General features: G+C 40.3%; 2 protein-coding genes and 4 non-coding genes across 8 annotated transcripts; all 6 read left to right on the top strand.

The window, feature by feature from the left end:
• Positions 1-212: 212 nt before the first annotated feature.
• rpl17 (ribosomal protein L17) lies at positions 213-7258 on the top strand. Of its 2 annotated transcripts, none has more exons than XM_055659452.1 (7): positions 213-277; positions 1230-1279; positions 1364-1404; positions 3593-3727; positions 4415-4513; positions 6565-6756; positions 7170-7258. In XM_055659452.1, the coding sequence occupies exons 2-7, from the start codon at positions 1240-1242 to the stop codon at positions 7215-7217; spliced, it is 555 nt and encodes a 184-aa protein (XP_055515427.1). In that variant the 5' UTR covers positions 213-277; positions 1230-1239; the 3' UTR covers positions 7218-7258. The 2 variants fall into 2 exon arrangements, with proteins under 2 accessions (XP_055515427.1, XP_055515514.1); XM_055659539.1 differs by having other exon boundaries at positions 268-287.
• On the top strand, positions 1012-1076 carry LOC129704818 (small nucleolar RNA SNORD58). The gene has a single exon (XR_008724782.1). It is a non-coding gene; the product is annotated as a small nucleolar RNA SNORD58 (small nucleolar RNA).
• Positions 3451-3517, top strand: LOC129704826 (small nucleolar RNA SNORD58). Its single transcript, XR_008724784.1, has one exon. It is a non-coding gene; the product is annotated as a small nucleolar RNA SNORD58 (small nucleolar RNA).
• Positions 4090-4155, top strand: LOC129704813 (small nucleolar RNA SNORD58). Its single transcript, XR_008724781.1, has one exon. It is a non-coding gene; the product is annotated as a small nucleolar RNA SNORD58 (small nucleolar RNA).
• Positions 4693-4760, top strand: LOC129704821 (small nucleolar RNA SNORD58). Its single transcript, XR_008724783.1, has one exon. It is a non-coding gene; the product is annotated as a small nucleolar RNA SNORD58 (small nucleolar RNA).
• Positions 7259-12988: 5730 nt separating the features above from the next.
• LOC129711730 (UPF0729 protein C18orf32 homolog) lies at positions 12989-23885 on the top strand. Of its 2 annotated transcripts, none has more exons than XM_055659735.1 (3): positions 12989-13184; positions 16532-16704; positions 19729-20633. In XM_055659735.1, exons 2-3 carry the CDS (start codon positions 16534-16536, stop codon positions 19801-19803), a joined length of 246 nt encoding a protein of 81 aa, XP_055515710.1. In that variant the 5' UTR covers positions 12989-13184; positions 16532-16533; the 3' UTR covers positions 19804-20633. The 2 variants fall into 2 exon arrangements, with proteins under 2 accessions (XP_055515710.1, XP_055515641.1); XM_055659666.1 differs by lacking the exon at positions 19729-20633 and adding an exon at positions 22136-23885 and having other exon boundaries at positions 13005-13184.
• Positions 23886-25079: the final 1194 nt, after the last annotated feature.

The following is a 25079-nucleotide window of genomic DNA, read 5'->3' as shown; positions in this document are numbered from 1 at the left end:
CCCATCGAGTCTACTCTCTCAATAGCAATAATGTCCTTCCTCAAATGAGGAGACCAAATCCGCACACAATATTCCAGATAACATCACTAATTAGATAATTATCAGTTTAATATCAATAAACCTCAGTGTAAACCAGCATCTGCAGTTCCTTCCTCCACATCCCAAATATTTAGTCAAGTTTGGAGGAGTGGCTCCAGAGAGTGAAGCCTCGCGTTGGTAGAGTGTGGCTTGAGCCGCCGTCGGCCTTGCGTCGCTCTTTCCCTGTGGGCGGCCGACGGTGAGTGTCTGTGAGTAGAGGAGAGGCGCGAAAACCGCGGCACGATCCGCCGCTAATCCTGCCCATCGATAGTGGAGATGCTCAACATTTACTTAAATATGATTCTTAGTTTGCTAAACAACGCCATCTGGCCAGTATTAGTGATCCAGTCGGTTTATAAATGGCAACGATAGCGATGGTTGAAAACCCGGTGTCTCTCAAAATGGCGGCGGCTGGAGGGAGGAAGGGAGGAACGGACACAGGGACACGTTACCGTCCTGCAGAATGTACACGTTACCGTCCTGCAGAATGTACACGTTACCGTCCTGCAGAATGTACACGTTACCGTCCTGCAGAATGTACACGTTACCGTCCTGCAGAATGTACACGTTACCTCTTTTACCGTCCGGCCTAGTTTTTCTTTTCGTCTCCACTCCGATATTGAATGGTTTCCGCTGAGCATATTGTTGTTTGCTCAAGGTTCCAGCATCGGCAGTTTCCTGTGTCTCATTGAATGGTTTGTGTCGGTCGAGACTGCCAGTATTGGGCCATCAAAGCCTGGAAGCTGCGCTGCAATTGTTTTTTTCTTTATAAGACCAGGGCTAGAATTGTAAAGCTGTGATTTGGTTAAATCAGTTTAGCGACTTAAAAAACGCCTTTTCCTCATGTTGAAAACGAGAACCGGAAAGTTGGCGTTCACTGAAATGTATACTTAACACAGTGTATTCTTGGAAACTGTATTTTCCAGCATGTGGTTGCAATGATGACAATCTTAGGACACCTTTGGAATAACCGTGAAAATAATGTGTGTCTGAGCTTCCATTATGCGATCTTCCCCCAAGTTTTGACACTTGGGCTTTTGAAACCAGTCAAAAGTATGAGCTCCATTTTCCAACATAGCAGAACAGTTGAAGTTCATACAACACCCAGTATTTACATTGGTTAACTATATCTAATTTAATTTGACTTCTAGTACTCTGAAAATGGTCCGGTACTCATTGGATCCCGAGAATCCCACTAAATGTAAGTACTCTCTCTACCTTTTAAACTTTTAATATGCCATCAATGTGAATTCAACCAGTTTACTGACTCTTGTCTATTCTACAGCATGCAAAGCAAGGGGTTCCAACTTGCGAGTACATTTTAAGGTAAGCATTTTGAATTATATGTTGTTCTAAGTAAAATGTTTACAAAGTTTTGAAAATGCATGTTGTTTGTGGTATGTGTACTGTATTGCACCATACAACTGGATATCTTAGATGGGAGTTGAACTTGGCGTAGGTGTTACCCTTTAGCTACCCAGTTACATTCTCATTCATACATTGCTTGATTAAATTGAAGCACTGTTAAATTCTTGGACTTGCATCATAAGATGACCATTTAACAAATTAATTGTTTTTCAATGGACTTTTAACAGTCCTGAAAAAACCTAGCCTTTCCATATTTAAGGAAAAGTCACGGAAATGCAGGCTGGTGAGCTTTACATCAGTTGAGTGTGTAAGGTACGGGGGAGGGGGGAGATTCTAAGAGAAGGGAGAATGTATATTTGGAAAAGTAAGGACATGGGAGCGTCAGTTTCGCTTGGTGTGGAAAATGGTGTCTCAACTGAGTCTAAAGTGGTTATTGAGGTGGGCAGGGCAGTAGATGTCTCCAATACGGATTTTAACAAATCTTACTGACAAGGTCTCACGTGGTAGACTGCTCCAGAAGGTGAAATCACATGGGAACTGAGGTGAGTTAGCTAATTGCATATAAAGTTGGCTTGATGGAAGAAGTTGGAGGAGGATATTTATTTTTCAGAATGGAGGCTTGTGACCATAGGTTTTTGGTGCTGGGTCTCCTGTTGTTTTACATACATATCTTGGTATGTATATGGTATTCTCACCGTAGATTTGGGTGAGAATGTAGATGGTATGATTAGTAAGTGTGTGTGACACCCAAATCGGTGGTGTGATGAAGATAGTTAACATTGCCACAGGATATAGATCAACTGGCGTATGGACAAAGGATTGGCAGATGGAATTTAACTTTGACAAGTACAGTGGTGCATTTTGATTGGGTAAACCAGGGCATGACATGAAAGGTAAATGATGCGGCCTTGAGGAGTGTTGTAGAAAAGAGATTGATGGGTACAGGTGAGGTACAAGTGGCTTTGTTTTCTAAAAATTGACTAGACAGATGGTTAGAAGGTGTATCACAAGCTTGTCTCATTTGAATGGAACATTGACCACAACCGTTCGATCGTCATGTTACAGCTGTGCTAGATGTTCGTGAGGCCACACCTGGAATGTTGTGTCATTCTTGTTCAATTATGTACATTAAGATGTGATTAAGCTAAATGATTCAGAAAAGAGTCACAAGGACACAGCACAAAATGCTGGTGTAACTCAGTGGGACAGGCAGCATCTCTGGAGAGAAGGAATGGTGATGTTTTGGGTCGAGGTAGTAATGGAATGGGTCTCGACCTGAAACATCAGCCATTCCGTCTCCAGAGATGCTGCCTGTCCCGCTGAGTTAGTCCGGCAATTTGTGTCTATCTTTGGTTTAAACCAGCATCTGCAGTTCTTTCCTACACAATCATAAGGACACTGTTGGGACTGTAGGGTACGATAGGTAATTATTGTAATTTACTGAGGAATGGGGTATCTGAACCTAGAGGGCATAGTTTATGAGAAGGGGCTGATTTAAAGGGGGCATGTAGGGTGTGTTTTCCACACAGAATGATTGGTATATGGAACATGCTGTCAGAGGAATTGGCAGCAGAGGGTTCAATTATAGCGTTTAAAAGACTCTTGAACAGGTACATGGGCGGGAACGGTTTGGAGGCATATGGGCCAGGCACAGGCAAGAGAGAATAGCTTGGTTAGGCAACTTGGTTGGCATGGATGAATTGGAGTAAAGGATGAGTATACGGAACAAGTTGCCTGAGGAAGTAATAGGTGAGTAGAATTATTGAAATTAAGAGATGTTTGTGGATAATAAATGATTAGAGGGATTTAGGTGAAATGTAGGCAAATGGGACAAGCTCAGAGGGCATCGGGTGAGTTGGGCCAAAGGGTCTGTTTTCATGCTGTATTTCATATTTGAGAATATGCATGTGATGTTGCATCATTTGCAATGCAAAATAATTCTGTTTATGGACCATTTTTTTGTTAATCGTTGAGCAAGAAGAGTGCTTGTCTTCCTGAATTTAGTTATTGTGATGACCATCTTAGGACACCTTTTGAATAGCTGTGCAATAATAAGACTGTTCTGAGTGACCACATTAAGATCGGCAGTATGACAGGAGCAATGGGTATAGGTTGACTAATATAACTGAAGATGTTCTGGTCCTAGAATACTCGTGAAACTGCTCAGACCATCAAAGGCATGCACATTCGCAAGGCAACCAAGTTCCTGAAGGACGTTGTAATCAAGAGGCAATGTGTTCCTTTCCGACGCTACAATGGAGGAGTTGGCAGGTGTGCTCAAGTGAGTTTAATACAATGAATTGCAAATGTAATTTTTTTTCAAATTTTATGATCTGTTGAATTTTTAAAACAAGAGAATATTCCAGGTAATTTTTAGAACTTGATAGTGATGTAGATTGTGCAAATATAATCCAGCATTTGGGGACGATATAGATATGCTTGATTAAATTCTGAGATGAGGAGAATTGTCCTGTGACAGCACTTCCTGTACAGGGGACAATATCAACTGAATTGCAATCTACAGGTGACATTTGGCCTGCTATGTTTTTTTATTTTGCAATTGCTGACAGTGCATTTATTACATGGACTCTGCTGTACTTACTGGATGTATACCAATAGCTTTTGTGTTCCTTTAAAATGTGGCTGCAGTGATGACAATCTTAGGACACCTTTGGAATAATAATGAAAACAAATATTTTTCTGAGCTTCCACATTTTAAGAGGATGTGAAAAAATATTAATTGATAGTTCATTGAATGCTTTGCCAAAACCATATTTTAAGATTTAATTAAAATGTTAAAATAGAAGGTTTGGTAACATAATGGTATACATATTCACTGTTTCATAATTATCTTAAATACTTGGTTTAGAAAATACTAGATTTTGGCCAGAAATTAAAGATAGTGTTACTGCAACAAAAGACAACGTGAAAACAAATCATACTAACATGAAGTTTTTGTTTATGTTAGGCTAAGGCATGGGGCTGGACACAAGGACGTTGGCCTAAAAAGAGTGCAGAGTTCCTACTGCATATGCTGAAGAATGCAGAGAGCAATGCTGAACTAAAGGTGGGTGAAATTTCACTTCTGCAAACAATTTTCGCCTTGGAATCAATTAACAAGGAAGTGGAATCAGTTGAGAATTCCATGCGGTTTTGGTTAATTGGATTAAAATTGTCCTGGCAAGTATGCGGTTGGAGATTTTGTTGCTCTTGAAGAACACTTGACATCTATATTTTAAAATGTGGTTACGGTGATGACCATCTTAGGACACCTTTGGATTATACATGAAAATGATGTAAAAGTTCTGAGTGACCACATTTTATTTGTCTTGCACTGTTTCTTTTATCGTCATTCATATTTTTTTTTAATCAAAGCTCAATTGTTTATGGCTCACACTGCTGTGTTTTTTTTTTAAAGACTAATTGTTTATAACTATCACCTAAAACCTTTAAACCTATGATGTATCCTGCAGTTAAGAATGCATTTATAAATGTAATGAACAAATGTATTCTTGTTCTGAATGTTTTCTCTGTCCTGGTTACAAGAGCAGAGATCAGTTTGAAATTGTCATTCGTGTACCTGACATAACTTTGTGTTAAGAAGTTTGGAGAAGCAGGTGTATCTTTGCTGTAGCAAGGAGCACACAGTTTTCCATGTTGCAGTAAATAGGATATGAACTTGTCTGTTGCTGTATCATTGTCGCATGTACCGAGGGACAGTGGAAAAACTTGGTTTGCTGCTTTCACTAAATTCATACCATACGAGTAGATTAGGTAATGCAAAAGAAAGTACAAGGATTTCAATGCGATTGATCAGGAATTTATAGTGGCATATGAGTGAACTGTTCCAAGAGTCTAATAACAACAGGGAAGAAGCTGTTCTTGAATCTGGTAGTAGGTGTTTACAAGCTTTTGTATCTTCTGCCCAACAGGAGAGGTGAGAATGACCAGGGTCTGAGTGATCTTTCATTATGTTGGCTGCTGTCCCAAAGTGGTATGAAGTGTATGTGGGGTCAAAGGGAGGGGGCTGGTTTGAGTGATAAACTGGGCTCTATTCATATGTGTAATTTCTTGGGGTCTTGGGCAGAGCTGTTGCCACACCAGGCTGTGATGCATCCCAAAGATAGACACAAAAAGCTGAAGTAACTCAGCGGGACAGGCAGCTTCTCTGGAGAGAAGGAATGGGTGACATTTCGGGTCGAGACCCTGATGCATTCCAATAGGATGTGCTCTGGTGCAACTAGACATTGGTCAGTCATTGGAGACATTGTCTTGAATGTCCAAACTAGGGAAAATATTGAAGTTTGTGCTACAAGCTTTAATCAGTTGCTTCTGAGTTGGCCTTTATGCTTCTGGTGTCATTGTAACAGGTCACATAAATAAAATTTATAGAAAGCTGAGAAGGATGCAGAAGGGATTGGCCATAAGTTGCCTGGGTTTGCAGCCTTGTGTTAGGGAGTGGCTGGGTCTTTTTTTTTTGGAGCATATATGGCTAAAGGGTGACTGCAATGTACAAGATCGCAAGGGACATTGATAACGTATTAATTTAGTCTTTTTCCCGGGATTCTTGAAATAGACAGCATATGCTTATGATGAGAGGATAGTTTTAAGTAGTAGCCCATATGTGGAACGAGCAGCCAGGTGAAGCTATAAAAGTGGGCATATTTGTGCATAAATCCATTCACATTTTTCTACAAACTGAGGCAATATTTAAGAAATATTAGTAAATCTTCCGTTATAGATGCCATGTTCCTCTTTTACCTAATTAACTTGCACTTGAATTATGCCTGATATAATTTGGCGGCTTATGCATGCTGGTTTAGTGCATTGCGAGCAGTTGATTAGTTTCCATTCCTATTGGTTAAATTGTAGGCAATGGGTATTTAGACACTTGATGCAGGAATAGGCCCTTTGAGCCAGCACCCCATGCCATTGTGATCATGGCTGATGATCCACAATCAGTACCTCGTTCCTGCCTTCTCCCCATATCCCCTGACTGTTATCTTTAAGAGCCTTATCTAGCTCTCACTTGAAGGTATCCAGAAAACTGGCCTCCACCTCCCTCTGAGGCAGAGAATTCTAAATTTAAAATAATCGCAACCTTTTTTCCCCCCTCAGGGTCTGGATGTGGATTCCCTCGTGATTGAGCACATTCAAGTGAACAAAGCTCCTAAAATGCGCCGGCGGACATACCGTGCCCACGGTCGTATCAACCCATACATGAGTTCACCTTGCCACATAGAAATGATCCTCACTGAAAAGGAGCAAATTGTTCCAAAACCAGAGGAGGAAGTTGTTCAGAAGAAAAAGGTGATGTATTGTTCTTGCCATTTTGTACCTGAATAATTGCAATTTGATTTTTGCCACTAAGCCCTGGGTAATAATTCATAAATGTAATTATAATCAATGAATGTGTGTGATTACTAACTGATTGCTGTCATACCCATCATGCAGCACTCTTCAGACATTAACTATGTGAACAAATATGATATAAATGGCGACATTTTATTTTTATATGGTTTTATTTTAACATTTGAACCTTTGTATTTTTCCAATCGATGATATAAGTAGATTTTAATGCTGCGTGATAAATTGGGGTCCTTTTTAATGAATTATAAGCCTAGATTTTAATAACCGAGTCTGTGCTGGCTCATTTGGGTATCATTTATTTTGGATTTAGGCACCATGTAACACTTGGATAATATTCCACAATTGTTTTGCAGGTTTCTCAGAAGAAGCTGAAGAAGCAAAAGCTCATGGCACGGGATTAGATTTTACTAGTTCTGTATATAATAAAACTATTGGAACTATTGTTGTGACTCCACTGTTTATGTCTCAACTGTCTAGATTTCCTTGGTCTCATACATCTTCATGGTCTCATACATCTGTTCCTATAACTGCCAGTAAACTTCATGTTTACTAAAGGAAATACATCTCTGATGTCCTAGAATGGAAAGTCTCTCATCTTGGGAGCTGTTGCAACAAAGATGGAAGAATTGAGATTGGGGAATAGTGTCTGCAAGAGGCAGGGGGGGAGGGTTTGTAATATATGTTGATAGTCTGTCCCCGGTGATGGAGACAGATCAGGCAAGGCGAGAAGGTCAGAGATGATTCGGGTGAATTTGAGGGAAGTGGTGAAGTTAATGAAATCCACAAGTACTGCACGGGTGCAGGAAGCGGCAATCATTAAAGGAGAAATTGTTGGCGTATAGGGCCAATGTATGCATGAAACGAGGACTGTGACATTTCTGACAAAAAAGGCAGGCAAAGCTGGGGTTCATGCAGGTACCCATGGCTCCTTCTAACTTGAAGGGTGTGCTTTCTATGGTACATCTGTAGAAGTTTGTAAGAGTCACTGGAAAAGGGCTGAATTTGCTTAAAGTCGAGGCGATGGTGTGCCGCCTTGGCAATCACATGAATGTGGTTGGTACAGACGGATCATTGGATATATATTCCCGATGTTGGGGGAGTCCAGAACCAGGTGCCACAGTTTGAGAATAAGGAGTAAGCCATTTAGAACAGAGACGAGGAAACACTTTGTCTCACAGAGAGTGGTGAGTCTGTGGAATTCTCTGCCTCAGAGGGCAGGTTCTCTGGGTGCTTTCAAGAGAGAGCTAGATAGGGCTCTTAAAGATAGCGGAGTCAGGGGATATGGGGAAGAGGCAGGAACGTGGTACTGATTGGGGATGATCAGCCATGATCACATTGAATGGCGGTGCTGGCTCGAAGGTCCGAATGGCCTACTCCTGCCCCTATTGTCTATTAATATGAACTGTATGCAAGTGAATTGCTGCTTCACTACAGAGCACAGTTGGGTCCCTGGGTGGTGTGAAGGTAAGGGTATGGGTGTTGCATGTCCAGCAATTGCATGACAATATTTTGATTTGGTGACGGAAGAGGTAATTGGTCAGAGTATGGTTCCTTTCAAGTACTGAAAGTTGAAGAGTGGCTATGTAATGTGGAAATTGCAAAGGCTAATGAGAGCAGAAGCATGAAAAATAGAGCAGGTGCATTTGAGACGTCAACAATGGGGGGGAGGTTGGCTCACCTCAGAGTAAGGAGTTTTCTACCACGTAATTAAAGAAATTAATCCTATTTGGAATTTCAAAGAATTAAACAATTCCTTTGGGAATTGGTCATCAGTCTGAAGAATGGTTTTGACACGAAACATTGCCTATTTCCTTCGCTCCATAGATGCTGCCGCATCCGCTGAGTTCCTCCAGCACTTTTGTCTTACCTTTGGAAAATAACTTGAGTATCAAGATGTTTCTGCTAGTGGGCGAATTCCTTTCCCTCCACAGGATTGCGCCTCGATATAGGGCTTTGGTTAAACTACATTTGTAGTATTGTGTGCAGTTCTGGTTGCCCCATTACAGGAAAGATGTGGAGCCTTTGCATAGGGTGCAGAGTTCTCCTCTACCCTATACAAAAATAATGCACACAAATAAAACCTGGTTTTGGCATCATGTTTGACACAGACATTGTGGGCCAAAGGACCTGTTCCTGTGCTGTATTAATCTATATTAAATGGGGGTGGGAGGTAATGACCTACTCCCGCTTATTTAGTGTATTCTTGTGCATTTATTATAAAAGGTATTACATAGTAGCTTTCCCCTTTCATGTCCATTGTGCAGAGAAGGTTTACAAGAATAATGTTGGATTAAGGAGGAGGTAGACAAAAATGCTGGAGAAACTCAGCGGGTGAGGCAGCATCCCTGGAGCGAAGGAATAGGCGACCTTTCAGGTCGTGACCCTTCTTGAGGAATTGGCTACAGAAACCGGTTTCCATGGTGCTTTGATCGCAAGGTAATGGAGTTGCTAGTTAACAGCACAGTTGTGGTTCCATGTTGGGGATGGATTACAGAACTTTTTAAACATTTGGGTTTGTAAAATAAAGTTGAGGCCTGATTGGATGGATCAAAACATCAAAGCACTACCTTGGAATTACAAGGAACTGCAGATGCTGAAATCTTGAGTAAAAACACAAAGCACTGGAGGAACTACACAGAGGAAGGAGACGTGGAGCAGAGGAGTGTAGGAATTCAGGTACAAAGTTCGTTGAAATTGGCACCTCGGGTAGACAAGGGTGGTCAAAAAAAAGACCATATTGGTGTTCATCCGTCAAGAGTTCAGTACAGAGGTTGGGAGGTCATGTTGATATTATATAAAATGTTAGTGAGGCTGCACTTATTCCGTTCTGGGCACCATGTTATAGGAAAGATGCTGTCAAGTTGGAAAGGGTGCAGAGAAGATTTACAAGGATGTTGCCAGGATTTGAAGGCCTGAGCTATAGGAAGAGGTTAGCAGGTTAGGACTATATTCCTTGGAGTGCAGGAGGAGGAGGGGTGATCTTACAGACATGTGCAAAATTATGAGGAATATATCGGGTGGACGCGCAGAATTTGTTGCCCAGAATAAGTGAATTAAGAACCAATGGACACAGGTTTAAGGTGATGGGAGAAAGTTTGAATAGGAACATGAGGGGTAACATTCACAAAAAGGGTGGTGTATGGAACAAGCTGCCGGAGGATGTAGTTGACGCAGGTACTATAACAAAATTTTTTAAACATTTAGACATGGATAGGATAGGATTAGAAAGATATGTGTTGTCTTTCTGCTGTCTAGATAGCAGGAAACGAGCTTTTCGCTGTAACTTGGTACACATGACAATAATAAACTTCACACAAAGGGTGTTGGGTGTATGGAACAAGCTGTCCAGAGGGTGTAGTTGAGGCTGGGACTATCCCAAAGTTTAAGAGAGTGGATAGACACAAAATGCAAGAATAACAGCAGGACAGAATTCAAAGGGCCAAATGGCCTACTCCTGCACCTATTTTCTATGTATGACAGGCAGTGTCTCAGGAGAGAAAGAATGGGTGATCTTTCTTCAATCTGAAGAAGGGTTTTTTGAGGGTGTGATAAGTAAAATGGACGAAGGGGTGCCAGTGGATGTAGTGTATCTGGACTTTCAGAAAGCCTTTGATAAGGTCCCACACGGGAGACTGGTGACTAAAATTAGAGCACATTGTATTGGGGGTAGGGTGTTGATGTGGATAAAAAATTGGTTGGCAGACAGGAAGCAAAGAGTAGGAGTGAACGGGTCCTTTTCAGAATGGCAGGCAGTGGCGAGTGGAGTGCCGCAAGGCTCGGTGTCGGGGCCGCAACTGTTTACCATATATTAATGATTTGGAAGAGGGAATTAGGAGCGACACTAGCAAGTTTGCAGATGACACAAAGCTGGGTGGCAGTGTGAACAGTGAAGAGGATGTTAGGAGGTTGCAGGGTGACCTGGACAGGTCGAGTGAGTGGGCAGGTGTGTGGCAGATGCAGTATAATATAGATAAATGTGAGGTTATCCACTTTGGTGGCAAAAACAAGGGGACTGGTTATCTCATTTGGGTTAGGTTAGGTAAGGGGGAGGTACAGCGAGACCTGGGTGGCCTTGTACACCGGTCACTGAAAATTGGTGTGTAGGTACAGCAGGCAGTGAAGAAAGCTAATGGAATGTTGACCTTCATAACAAGAGAATTTCAGTATAGGAGTAAAGAGGTTCTACTGCAGTTGTATAGAGCTCTGGTGAGACCACATCTGGAGTATTGTGTACAGTTTTGGTTGAGGCAGTGCAGGATAGGTTCTCATGAAAGTGCAGCGTAGGTTCACAAGATTGATCCCTGGGATGGCGGGACTGTCATATGAGGAAATATTGAAAATACTAGGCTTGTATTCACTGGAGTTTAGAAGGATGAGGGGATATCTTATAGAAACATATCAAATTATAAAAGGACTCGACTAGCTAGATGCAGGAAAAATGTTCCCAATTTTGGGAATTCCCAATTTGTGGAATTCCCTGTCACAGAGTGCAGTGGAGGCTAAATCACTGGATATTTTTAAGAGAGAGTTAGATAGAGCTCTAGGGGCTAGTGGAATCAAGGGATATGGGGAGAATGCAGGCATGGGTTATTGACTGGGGACGATCACAATCACAATGAATGGTGGTACTGGCTTGAAAGGCCGAATGGCCTCCTGAACCTATTTTCGATGGTCTCGACCTGAAACATAATAATACATTTTATTTATTGGGCGCCTTTCAGACATCTCAAGGACACCTTACATTAACAGGAATATAAACATATAATCAGAATAAAATAAATAATAAGGACATCACAGAAACACAAATTAAAAACAGAATTCAGTCCAAAAAAACACAAATCATTTATTGGGCGTTCTCACCGGGTGGTGTTGCCCCGGCGTCGGGAGAGTCCTCTCAGCGGCTGGGCCACCTGGAACGGCCGCTTTCTAGCTGGAGACCGCAGCTTCCGAAGCCGACAAGGCCGCGCCGGTTTGGAGCTCCCAGGCTCCCGATGTTGAACATCACCCACTCCTTCTCTCCAGAGATTCTGCCTGAGTTACTCCAGCATTTTGCATCTATCTTCAGTTTAAACAGTAGCTACTGTTCCTTCCTACACAAGTACATGAATAGGACAGGTTTGGAGGGTTTTGGACCAAACGCAGGCAGGTGGAACTAGTGTAGCTGGGACATGTTGGCCGGTGTGGGCAGTTGGGTGAGGGGTGTGTTTCCATGCTATATCACTATTTCACGCTGCAAAAAGTTGCGAACACTGCCCAGTCCATCACCGGCTCTACCTGTCCACCATCGACGAGATTTATCGGAGTCGCTGACTCAAAAACGCAGCCAGCTTCATCAGAGACCCACACCATCTTTGCTGCTCACTCATAGAAACATAGAAAATAGGTGCAGGAGTATGCCATTTGGCCCTTTGAGCCTGCACCGCCAATCAATATGATTATGGCTGATCATCCAACTCGGTATCCTGTACCTGCCTTCTCTCCATACCCCCTGATCCCTTTAGCCACAAGGGCCACATCTAACTCCCTCTTAAATATAGCCAATGAACTGGCCTCAACTACCTTCTGTGGCAGAGAATTCCAGATTCACCACTAATTTTACCACTGCCACCAGGAAGAAGGTACAGGAGCTTAAAAACGGTAACATCCAGGTTCAGGAACAGCTTCTTCCCTACAGCCATCAGGCTATTAAACACTACACAATCAAATAAGCTCTGTACATCAATAGACGTTTATCATTGCACCACTATTTTGATTTTTGAGTATGTGTATACTTTTTTTCTCGTTTATCATATTGTTTACAGTGTACTGTGTTTACATATTCTGTTGTGCTGCAGCAAGTAAGAATGTCATTTTTCTAGCTGGGATACATGACAATAAAATACTTTTGACCAGTCTTGTGTCTTATTATGTAAAATGATATGTGTGTTATGATTGTGTTTATAATTTGTTTGGATGTTTTGTTGTTCCGCGAGCATTGCCACTTTCATTTCACTGCACATCTCGTATGTGTATGTGACAAATAAACTTGACTTGACTTGACTTGTCGCGACCGGCGCTGTGCAGGCAGGCAGGTGTCCCTGTACTGGGCAAGGCGGTCTCTATGACGTTCACGGGGAGGCGCAGCCCCGCGGCGTCACGTCGCATCCAGGACGCGGCCGCTGACGAACCACTTGGTGGCGCTGGCGACGGCGACGGCGCGCATTGGGTCACAAGCACAAGCAGCAGCAGCCGCTGGGAGAGAGCAGCCGTCTGGGTCAAAGTGACACGACCGGGCCGGGCAGACACACACAGGCAGCGGATTGGCTGGGACGGCATCCCCGGTGAACTAAGTGGGCCGCGAAGGTGATCAGGGCCTCGAGCTTTTGGCGGTGAGTCCTCGGCTTTCTGCATCTGGGGTGTTGTACTATTTTTGTTGGTAAAGACTCCATCCCGGCCTAGGTTGGGAAGAAGGATCATGGAGGCCGGCAGTGGCGAGGGATGGCGTTGTGTGGCAAATTGGACTCTCAGCTTCGACCCTGGTACTCACTGTGCACAGTCCTATACTTAGCAAAAATCCTATAGCTATGGGATCTTTGCTTAGTCCTGTACTTCGTACGTTGATAGAGACTTCGAAGTAGTGGAGAAATTGCAGCAAGATTATGTGTTGCGATGATCCCGCATCTCTTGGAAGATATTGGTTGAAATCTTCTTAAGGAAAAGATTTTAGACGAGTCATGATATTTTCAGCCCGCAGGGGTAACAACCAAAGATTAGTTCCTCTACAGGTCTGCTAACAACTATCAGTCAATCTATAGTCGCCCAAAAGGCAGCAAAAATCAACAAAAAATTTTGGCCCCCTTGAGAATCTCTGTGCTAGTCTGGGCGACGTCTTAAATGAATACTTCTTGTTTATTTTTACTATGGAGAAGATTGCGGAAGCAGGTGAATTCACGGAAGAGAAGAATGATGTTGTGAAACAGATTTATATAATGAGAGAGAAATGGTTGGTGGTCTGGAGTGGAATAAATGTAGATAAATCTTGACCAAATGTAGATAAGTCAGACCCCTGACAAAGTGTGTCCTTCGAGCATTGTGGGAAGCAAGGGAAGAAATTGCTGGGGTTCTGCTGGAGATTTTGGTGCCTACATTTTTGGAAGTTGAACCAAGGCATGGCATATACACGGTGCTCTGTGGTTCACTGTTGTAGAACGGAGAGACCTAGTGGTACAAGTAAAATACAGAATTCCCTGAAAATTAGGATACAGGTAAACAAGATAGTGATTAAGGCATATGGCAAACTTGCATTATTAGAAGGGACATTGAGTATAGGGTGATTTCACCAAAGGTCAAATGAGAGAACGGTGACCGAAAATTCTGACTGGAGGACTCTCTCAGTTTGGTACATGTAATGTAGGGGAAACAACTCTTAAAAACAAATTTTTGAGCTGAAATTTTCTGTGCTAGTCGGGGTGACCCTGAAGCACAGCGACCTAAATTTTCAGAAAACAAAGATAGAAAGTGAGGTAATTACAAGAGGGAACTGAAGGTAGAAAGCCGCGGAAATGAACAGGACAATTGCCGTGGTGATTTTAAGATCCAGGGATATCGGGAATTATCGCTGGGGTTCTGCTGGAGATTTTTTGATGCCTACAAATGCGATAATTGGAAGTTGAACCACCACGGCAAATGTCATATACCGCGGCTTTCTACTCCCTCTTGGTTCACTGTTGTAGAATTTTGGAAAATTTAGGACTGTGCTAGTGGTACACAGAAAATTTCACAAAATTCCCCATGTTTTTAACGGGTGGAAATTAGGATACATTCACTTACAAGATAGTGATTAAGGCCTCCATCAGAATTTTCGGTCACGTGAGGGGGATCTACGCTCATTTGACCTTTGGTGAAATCACCCTATAAGAGTTGAGATGTAATGTTACAGCTATACAAGATGTCACACTCTGACAATGAACAATCATGTGAAAATCTTGGAAATGTGGAACACTTCCCATAATTTAGGAGAATCCCATCTATAGCTTTCCCCATATACAATTGAAGTGTCTTAGTTGTTGGATATTCTGGAATTGATTTTTCCAATGAGTTATATTTTTTGTTTTAAAATTATCTCTTTTAAATTTAACTGTGTTCTTTTATTTTGAAAAATCCAATTTTGGATTTCTAAAAACAAACCATTTTTGCATTAAAGTGTTTTAAAAATCGTAGAAATATATAAAGTACAGTATGTGACATTAGTACATAAACTGCACCATTATCACCTATAACCACTATTCTATGCCACTCAAACTGTTTCTTTAAAATTAATGGAAGGAATGTTTGACAATTTACGGTATTGGTTTATTATTATCATGTGTACCGAGTTGCAATGAAAAATGGTGTTTTGCTTACTGTCCAGGCAGTTCATACGTACATGAGAGTAATCTTGATATTTCTTGGACTATGGTCCTGCAGACATTTGATTGATTTCAGTGTAATAATCTTTGTGAGAGAATAAACTTTCAATGGTCTTTATTAACTGGAAAACGTGATTTTAGGTGTTGTTGTTGCCATATCGGCTGGAATTTCTGATGCTCTCCAATGGAACATTTTTAATTACACACCCATTTAGGGAAATTGAGAAAAATGTGTTCCTGACCTCCCATCTACCTCATTGGTGATCTTTTATCGGACTTTATCTTGCACTAAATGTTGACCCTTAACAGTGCAAAGTGGACTGCTTGATTGTAATGATGTATTGTCTATTCTTTGACTGGATTGCATGCAAACAAAAGCTTTTCACTGTTCCTCTGTACACATGGCAATGATAAACTAAACTGTTTACAAATGGAAGTGCAGAGTTGGCAAATGCTTTTGCTCTATTTTTGCAAACTTGTTATTGGAAAGTGGATGTCACTGAACTCCCCAAACAGTTTAAATTACTTTAGATCACCTTCATGAACCTTGTAAATCAAAATACCATAGAATTCCAGTTAAAGCATTGGATTCAATGATGAGCTTTGTCACTAGCAGGATACACCCGATGGTTGTTGTGCCATTGACCTAAAGAGATGACAAGGTCTTTAGCTTGATGTGAGATCAATTTGCCTAGACTTGGTTCTCTTAGGCTATGCTATTTGTGCCTGTTTTTAAATATATAATCCTGTGATGATTTTTGCAAAATTAGATTCCTCATCAGGCCAAATAGCTTGCTGACATTTTTATTACGACATTTTAATTAGTGTATAAGAATAGATAAAGTGAGAAATACAGGATATCCAGCAATGAGTGTCAAACTGTACCTAAATAAAATAACAAGCAGGAAGCACAGAGTCACAGTTGGTAGTATTAGTGCCTCACAACACCGGTGACTTGGGTGTAATCCTGAATTCCTCAGTAATCTGTGTGGAGTATCGTGACTGTCCTTGCATGCATCTTTCCTCCCCTTTCCTAAAGAATTGCTGGTTGGTAGGTTAATTAATCATTGTAAATTGTTCTTGGTGTAAATAGTTGCTTGATGGTTGGTTTGGATTCAGTTGGCCAAGGCACTGTTTCCATGCTGTCTGATTCTGGCAAAATGTAATCAAAATGGGAAAAGTTGGGGAGGGGGAGGGATTTTAACACTTGGTTGACAAGTATGATTCTGCTGTTGGGAATGATAGATGTGTGAGGGAAATTTCAATTATACGCCGTGAATCATGTTCCAAAAATTAAAAAAAATATTTTTCCATATTCTAATCCATAGCAATGGTCTGCATTCCTTGCATCGTCATTCCAGTCCTACTGTGGGTTTACAAGAAGTTCTTGGAGCCTTTTGTGTATCCATTCATCTCCCCTTTTATTTCCCGTCTGTGGCCTAAAGCTGTTAAAGAAGAAACGTCCACACCAAAAATTGAAGCACATAATGGAACATTTAAGGTGACGAAGTTATAAATTGTTTTTGCAGATATCGCATATCATTCCATTTTATAATTTTTCACAAGAGGGTTTGCTGTGCAGTTTTGCAATGTGTTGATTTTGAGGGATATTCAGACCAGTGGAACTGTTTTGGCTGCTGTAGATTATTGAGAAATTAGTTTGCATCCATCATTCTTCCTTGTACGTTACATATGTCAATAATGGGCAAAAGCTGAACTTTCTAAACTTGGGTATTTTGGGGTGCATTTTATTAATGGTCTATGACGTGATCATTGAATTACTGCCTATGCTTTCAACAAGAAAGGTAATCAGACTTGAAGGGAGGGAAGATTAAATTCCATCCATATAAATAAACATTGCTATGGTTAAAATTGCACTTTGTTAAGCTGCACAGTACTTATTTAAAGATTTTATTAAAACATGAACTGATTTTTAAATGCACGATGTTCATGTTTTTAATCCAATTTCTCTCTTTCTAATCTATAATACTAGCTGACTGATTAATTATTGCATAATTTGACTAGACCATTGCAGAGGCTGCAACAGCCAACGGGTTCTAGCTTCAATGCATGTAGGCTGTCATCTAGTGGAGCATGACGGCAGGAGAATTAGCAGGGAAAAGGTAGTCATTTAATAGAAAATAAGAACGGAGATATGCAAGGCCAGTTTGAGTTAAAGAAAGAGGAGGTTTTCGGGCTCTTGAAGAGCATTAAAATGGATATGTTCCCAGAGCCAGGTGAGATCTGTCCCAGGTTATTGAGAGAAGCAAGAGATTGGGGGAACCTTGACGAAGATCTTTGTGCCTTCTCTAGCTGCGGGTGATGCCCCAGAGGACTTAAGAGTAGCTCCCTCTGGAAGACGACTCTGGACTGTCAAAGCTGCAACAGCCAGACATAAAAACAGCTTTTTTTCCACGAGTAGTAACTCTACTCAATAATCAAAAATCTGTAGCCTCGTTTTGCTCTGTAATTTTATTTAACTCTCATGTTTAATCACTAAAGTTTTATTATTAATGTTTAATGTTTTATATGTCATTCTTAACTGTCACTGTATGTCGTTGTCAAATGCGGGTGGAGCACCAAGGCAAATTCCTTGTATGCGAATACTTGGCCAATAAACTCATTCATTCATTAAACGTATTCATTCAATGTTGTTCGTTTGTTTAAGTAGGACAGTAGAGATAATCCAGGGAATTTCAGGCCAGTGAGCCTCAAGTCAGCAGTAGAAGCTATTGCAGAAAATTCTTTGGGATAGTATTTGTACCCACGTGGAAGAAAATGAGTTAATTAGGAACAGTCTGTGTGGCTTTGTCCATGGCAGGTCGTGTCTCACTAACTTGATCAAGATTGTTTGAGTTGTGGAAAAAGGTGATCGACAAGGATTAGGTGGTGGAAACATGGATTTTAGTTTGGCATTTGATAAAGTACCCTATGGTAGGTTGATCCAGAATATTAAATTGCATGGGATTAACAGTGATTTAGTCATATGGATTCCATTATCCAGAGGGTTGTGGTGGAAGAAGACAGGGTTGCAGTGGAAAGAAAATTTTTCAGTTGACGGTCTGTAACCTTCGAAACTGGTGTTATGCAGAGATAATTTCTGGGACTTCTTTCGCTTGTAATATATGTATAAAGGACTTAGATGTAAACATAGATGGGTCGGTTAATAAGCTACTAAGTTAATAGACACCAAGGTTGGTGATTTCACGGATTGTGAGGAAGGCTATCAACCCATACATCGATTATATAGATCAGTTACAGAAATGGGCGTGGAAATGGCAGATGGTTTAATATGAGCAGGTTTGAAGTGTTGCACTTTGGCCGGTCGAATGGAAGGCGGGAAGTATACAATTATTAGCAGGACCGTGATCATCATTGAGGTGCAGAGGGATCTTGGTGTCCAAGTCCATACCTCCTGAAAGTGGCAACTCAAGCAGATAGAAGGCTTGTGGCGTTTGCCTTCATAAGTCAGGACATTGGGTATAAGAGTCAGGGCGTTGTGTTGCAATGGACTTTGGTTAAGCTGTGATGGACTTTGGCTAAGTTGTATTTGGAGTATTGCATACAGTTCTGGTTGCCCTATTACATAAAGGATGGAGAGTCTTTGCAGAGGAAGTTTGTCAGAATGGTGCCTGAATGGGGGGGTAGTAGGTACATGGTGAGTTTGGACAGACTTTGATTGTTTTCTTCAGAATGCTGGAGGGTGAGGAGCGACCTGACAGAAGTACATAAAATGATGAGAGGTGTGGATAAAGTAGACAGTCAGAACTTTTTCCCCAGAGTAGACATATCAAATACTAGAAGGCATAGGTTTAAGGTGAAAGAGGCAAAGTTTAATGGCAACATACAGGGCAGATGTTATTTTCTTACACAGAGGCTGGTGAGTGCCTGGATTGTGCTGCCAGGGGTAGTGGTGTGACAGATATGATAGTGGCATTTGAGAGGAATGGAGGGATATGGATTACATGCAGGCAGATAAGAGTTTGTCTTGACATCATGTGCATCGTCAACATTGTGGGCTGAGGGTCTTGTTCCTGTGCATGCTGTTCTATTAGGTTCCAGGGAAATAAGTGGAGGAGTAGGACTGATGGGAATGTTCTGAGAATTAGAATAAATGTGACAGTCTTCTTCTGTGTTGTAAGGCAATATCAGGAATATGATCTCCTGGGTTCATATGATCCTGTTAATTGGATTGTGTGTTGGGGAAAACTATAAATAACTAATCTGCAACACAATAGAATTGTCCAGTGGAACAGAGCATAAGAAGCAAGAGCAGCCACCTGGCTCTTCACGCCTGATCACAAATCTACCTCCACATTTCCCTGTGTGATTCCTATCTACCATGGTTCCACTAATATCAATTTATTAAAATGTACTGGATTAGAATTTAGTGACAATATCAAGCCGGCTTGGGATGAATAAAAATTCATGTAATCATCTGCAGTTTTGTTATCTTGCTGCTTTTCACCATATTCATTTGCATGCATTTTATCCAATATTCATTCTTCTGTTATGATTATTACAGGGGAGAAAGAACAGACGTAAGAAACTGAGAGCATGTGACATCAAAGCTCAGAAGCTGCTATCTGTAGAGTTTTAGCACAGATAATATCAGCAGTGCTTCACAGACCACTGAAGGAAATCATTAATCGGCTGGCACTAATAAAGGAACCAAATACTATTCTGCTGCAGAGTCTGTAATAGCTTTTGTTCATAGTCCAAGACAGTAAGGGTGTATTTCTTCCAACAATGTTTGGCAAAGTGAAATTCCCTTTTGGATTTTTGCGACTTATTTCAATTTATCTTTAAAATTCCACACAATCGGCATCCATTCTTTGCTGTGAAAATCTGACATCCCATATAATCCTGAAAATAAAAAAAATACTGAGGACTAAAATTCTCAGCAGGAAAGGGAATAAAATGAGTGTTCAAACAATTTCCAATCTCACGTTAAATCAAAGATAGACACAAAAAGCCAGAGTACCTCAGAGGGACAGGCAGCATCTCTGGAGAAAAGGAATGGGTGACATTTCTGGTCGTGACCCTTCAGACTGATAGCGATGAGGGAAACAAGAGATATAGACGATGATGTAGAGAGATAAAGAACAATGAATGAAAGATATGCAAAAAGGTAATGATGATAAGGGAAAAAGGCCATTGTTAGCTGCTGGTCTCACCTTAAATCAACTGAACGGCAGATGAGATATATATGAATCATCATTAGCCACTGGTGATGTGCCATATGCGGGTGGCTAATGGGTTTCTATTTAAGAAGTGCATCTATTTAAGAAGGGCTGCAGAGAAAAACTTGGAATTACACACCAGTAAGCTTAGCATCTCTGGTAGGTAAGTTACTGGAGAGGATTCTGAGGGATAAAATATGTGCATTTGGGTTAATTAGGTATAGTCAGCAAGACGTTATGCCTGGGAGATCATGTCTCATGAATTTGACTGACTTTCTGGAATGAAGTAATGATGAGGGCAAGAGTTGTAGGCATAGTCAATGTGGACTTCAGCAAAGCCTTGCACAATAGGCTGTTTGGGAAGGTTACGTCCTTGGAGGATTCAGGGCTAGCTAACTTTGTACAGAATTAGCTTTGTGGTAAGATGCAGAGGGTGGTGATTGAAGATTACTTTTGTACTGGAGACCTGTGGCTAGTGCTGTGCCTCGGAGATCAGTACTGGGCCCATTGATGTTTGTCATATGTCAACGATTAGGATGAAAATATATAAGGTATGAATAGTAAGCTTGTTGATGACACAAAAATAGGTGGTATGCTTACTAATGACGTGAACCTCCATGATGTGTGACTTATATCTATAACTTGACTCTTGCTGGTAATGTAGAACAGATTCTGAAGATAAGCTGATTAATTGCCCTGTAAAAGTTCACATCAGTGATAAAGTAGTGGAGTCCATTGAAAGGTGGAGTTTCAAACATAGCTAGTACCAAAAATGTTATTGCCTTGCTTTGCTTTATAGTTATTTTTACAGATTGTAGTTTTCAGCCAGTTCTTGTTAATTACCTGGTAAATATTTCACATTATTACAGGAAGTCTTGCAGTGTTTTACCTATTTTTATTCCGGCTATTTATAAAATATCCCTCCAGGGATCCACACAAGGACCTTGTTTCCAGATTCTTTGCATACTGTATTTTTAACTGACTAAAAAGTGTGCAACAGATGTAGTGATTATTCCCTCTCCATTCTCCTTGCCACTGGTACCTCGCCCTTGAATTTATTTGTGTTGTTTCTCACTGTCGGGAAGCTTCTTGATATTAATTTTATTCAAGCTTTTGTTTATTTCTCCCCAGCTGTAGATTAGATCTGTTTTAGTTTTAAAGGTGTTATAAAACTAGGTGTCCTTTGTATTAAATGGTGGAATTATAGATGAACCATGAAAAACAAACAACTCTGTCCCAAAAAGTTGCCCTAATTCAGGTACAAGTACATTTTTGATTATGCACATGTGTGCTTTTTTTCTTTTTCTACACTTCACTTTCATTTTATCCCCTTGTTTTGCTACGACACATTATGTACCTGCTAATTGCAAGAGTGGTGGGTGATTCACTCATTTCCTTGTGTAATGAGTGATTTGGATCAAGAAAACACCTTTATTTAATATGTGGATTTGGTTTGTACATGTCCATCTTACCTGATGTGACAGATTAATTAAAATAATTCAGTTTATTGTCCTTTAATAATTTATTTATTTGAGGCAATAGAGTAATCAATGTTTCTGGTGATTCTTTTTGAATGCATGCTTGTCACTGTGAGACAGAGTGTTGGTCAACAGAACCATGATGCTGAATTTCAATCGGCTGCTAATAACTTGAATTGAAGAAAAATAACAAACTTGTTCCTTGTTTTAATTTCCCATAGGTGCCACTGATATATACAGTTGTAATTGATCACATGTCCTTTTTCTTTAGTCTGACCATTCATCTATGAAGGGAGATGGGGATTGCATTAACAAAACTGCAGATGGCATCAACACACAAGAATTATCAGATACTTCAGACAAAAAGACCGATTAAGATCTTCATGAAGCCTTGAATAATATGTTATGATAATATTTAAAAGAATAACTAATTTTATTGACCAGCTTAAAATTAATGTATAAAAATTCCAATGTTTTGCTATATGTTAAACTTCATTCCGATTTGTTTAATCATTTCCTTTTATGCAATTCTGTAATATATTTCTTTAGTTCTGTAATTGTGGACAAATATTCCATAAGTGTCTTGATTGCTGCATTATGTTAGAGATATTATTGCATAGATTATAATTCTTGGTTGAGAACACTATAGTTGTACTGTAATTAGTAAAGTGGCTCCTAATTAAATATGAATAAAAGCATTCCCGTACAGCTGCAATATTGGATTACACCAAGAATATGGACAGCAACTCTTTGTTCAGTTCTCTTGTCCTTAACTGGCTGTTCTGCTGGTGCAACTCAATATAAAATGGTCTATTTAATCTGACAATTGGCCCCTTTTCACTTTGTCATTCAGTATCTGCTATGCAGATATTTCTGAGAGAACATGCGGATGGATATTTTAATGAAAAGATAGTTGGGGGGGGGGGAGGGAGGGAGTATAGAAGTTAGCTGAAAGTTCAGTATTTGGGCATTGCTGTATTAAAACACCCTTCAGAATTGTCTTAGATGGGGCATATCTATTTTCATTTGAGTGATGCAAGGAGATCATAAAGTTTATAGTTTGATTTACATTTTTTGTAGGACTTATCCTGCTACATATGATAGCATTTAGTGAAGATGGTCAGTTGTTCCAGATTTATTACCCATCTGCATTGTGTTGACATTGGCTGAGATCAAAATTCAATATAAATAGTCCAGATTTTGAGCTAAGATACCTACATGCCACCCTAATTATAATTTATAGTTAGGTGTTTCTGGAAGGATTCAACTGGATTGTTGTGTCCTTTATTCTGATGTAGCTAGGCCTGTATGTGAAGACTAGCAAAGAGCGGATGGTACTGAGCTAGCCAAGCAGGAGTTAGTAGCTTCAGGAGAGCTGAAATATACTTGATGGAAATTGGATGAGAATTTTATAAGCCAACAGGGAGAACATTCATTCTGAGATTCGCAGTAGAGTTCTATTGGGCGAACAGCCATTTCTCACCTAGCTAAACATGTGAGTTTTGAAATTCAACCTGTTTACAATATCTTTGGCTTTATTGCCATCTTGTGGAGGTTTATCAATACTCTTGCAGTAAATGTAAAAGTTGTGGGCATGGTCTGCATATGCCCCTTTTGCAAAGCAGCGAAACTGGGCATAAAGGACATGGTGGTCTGTTCTTTTGAGGTTGCCCTGAAACCACAATAGAATTGTGAAACAATATCCTAGAGTGTTAGGATATGAAAATGTTTTTTTCCCCTTCATACTCTCTCTCTCCTCCTCTCTCACTTGTACCCTTGTACTCTGTCTCCATGTAATGAATGTATATGGTAATACCCACATAGCCTTTTGTTCCATTTGTGGAGCTTCATTTGAAGAAACCTGGAATTGATTGTTTCTCAACCAGAGATATGCAAATGGAAGAATGAGGAAGAAAACAAGAATTTTACTTTACATAAATTGGATTTCATGTATAATGTCAGAAGACGGTTTAATTCGGAAGTTGTCACGGTATTTTTGAAATAAACATAGTTGCACTGTGTGGGATACTTAATCTTTGTGAACATTAATTATCATGGATAATTGAACTATGATGGCAAAAAAAAGTTTTGAAACACTAACATTGCCCAAGGATATTAATGACAGATGTTTACAATATTATCAAACACTTTATTCAGCCAAAACGACAGATTGTCCTGCGAGAATGAAAACATTCTTACAGAAATGTAATTTTACAGGCTTAGACCTGAATGAGAGAGAATTATTAGGTGCTGAAATATCAGTAAAAGATATTGAAGAGTCCATTAGATCTTTGAAAAACGGAAAGGCTGCAGGTCCTAATGGTTTAAACTGAATTTTATTTTAAAATTTAATGATCTGATCTCTCCACGTCTACAGACATTATATAATTATGCTTTCACTCAACAGAAATTGCCAGAAACTCTTAACGAATCAACAATAACACATACCAAAAACGGATAAGGATCTTGAGGATCCAGGTTCATATAGAGCAATTGCTCTTTTAAACACTGGTACAATTGCTTCTTAACATTGGGTTAGTCCCAGCCTCAACTACCTCCACTGGCAGCTTGTTCCACACACCCACCACCCTTTGTGTGAAAGGGTTACCCTTCAGATTCCTATTAAATCTCTTCCCCTTCACATTAATCCTATGTCCTCTGGTGCTCGATTCACCTACTCTGGGCAAGAGACTACATCTACATGATCTATTCCTCTCATGGTCTTATACGGGTGATTCTTCAGTAAGTGTCTACTTTGATGTCCCGCTACTTTGAAAATCTGTAATTCTATCCCTTTTCTTCTTTTTCTATATTGTTAATAAACATAATCCTCATGAATAAAGATTAAACCCTCAATGAATAAAGTGTTTTTTTTATGTTTGTTCCCGATGTTCGATTCCCCCACCCCACCGAAAACCGCATGTCCCGAAGATTACGAGTGAAATTTCGTCAACATATTTATTTAATGGATCTATCTGAAATGAAAATACTTTTAAACGGTAGGTATTAATAATTAAAATATTTATCACCCCCTTAAAAAAAATTCCTCTTCTTGAACAAATTATAAATCTTGCCGTTTTTTTCAAAACATTCTTGTCCCGATGATTGGAGTCATTACCGTCACTCAGCTTGAGCCGTCCCACATGGTTATAAATAGAATAAATGCGAACCTCCGGCCTCAAAAGACAGCGAAATTCAAAAGTCCCCTACTTTGT

Source organism: Leucoraja erinacea, chromosome 1, assembly GCF_028641065.1.
Source record: "Leucoraja erinacea ecotype New England chromosome 1, Leri_hhj_1, whole genome shotgun sequence".
Lineage (NCBI taxonomy): Eukaryota > Metazoa > Chordata > Chondrichthyes > Rajiformes > Rajidae > Leucoraja > Leucoraja erinaceus.
Note: the sequence above shows the minus strand (reverse complement) of the source record. Positions and strands in the feature narration are given on the sequence as shown.

Coding starts and splice junctions, on each gene's coding strand:
- rpl17 (XM_055659452.1), top strand. CDS start 1,240: ATGGTCCGGTACTCATTGGATCCCGAGAATCCCACTAAAT. Junction 1,280..1,363: donor TCCCGAGAATCCCACTAAAT/GTAAGTACTCTC, acceptor TCTATTCTACAG/CATGCAAAGCAAGGGGTTCC. Junction 3,728..4,414: donor GAGTTGGCAGGTGTGCTCAA/GTGAGTTTAATA, acceptor TGTTTATGTTAG/GCTAAGGCATGGGGCTGGAC.
- LOC129711730 (XM_055659666.1), top strand. CDS start 16,534: ATGGTCTGCATTCCTTGCATCGTCATTCCAGTCCTACTGTGGGTTTAC. Junction 16,705..22,135: donor CACATAATGGAACATTTAAG/GTGACGAAGTTA, acceptor CTTTTTCTTTAG/TCTGACCATTCATCTATGAA.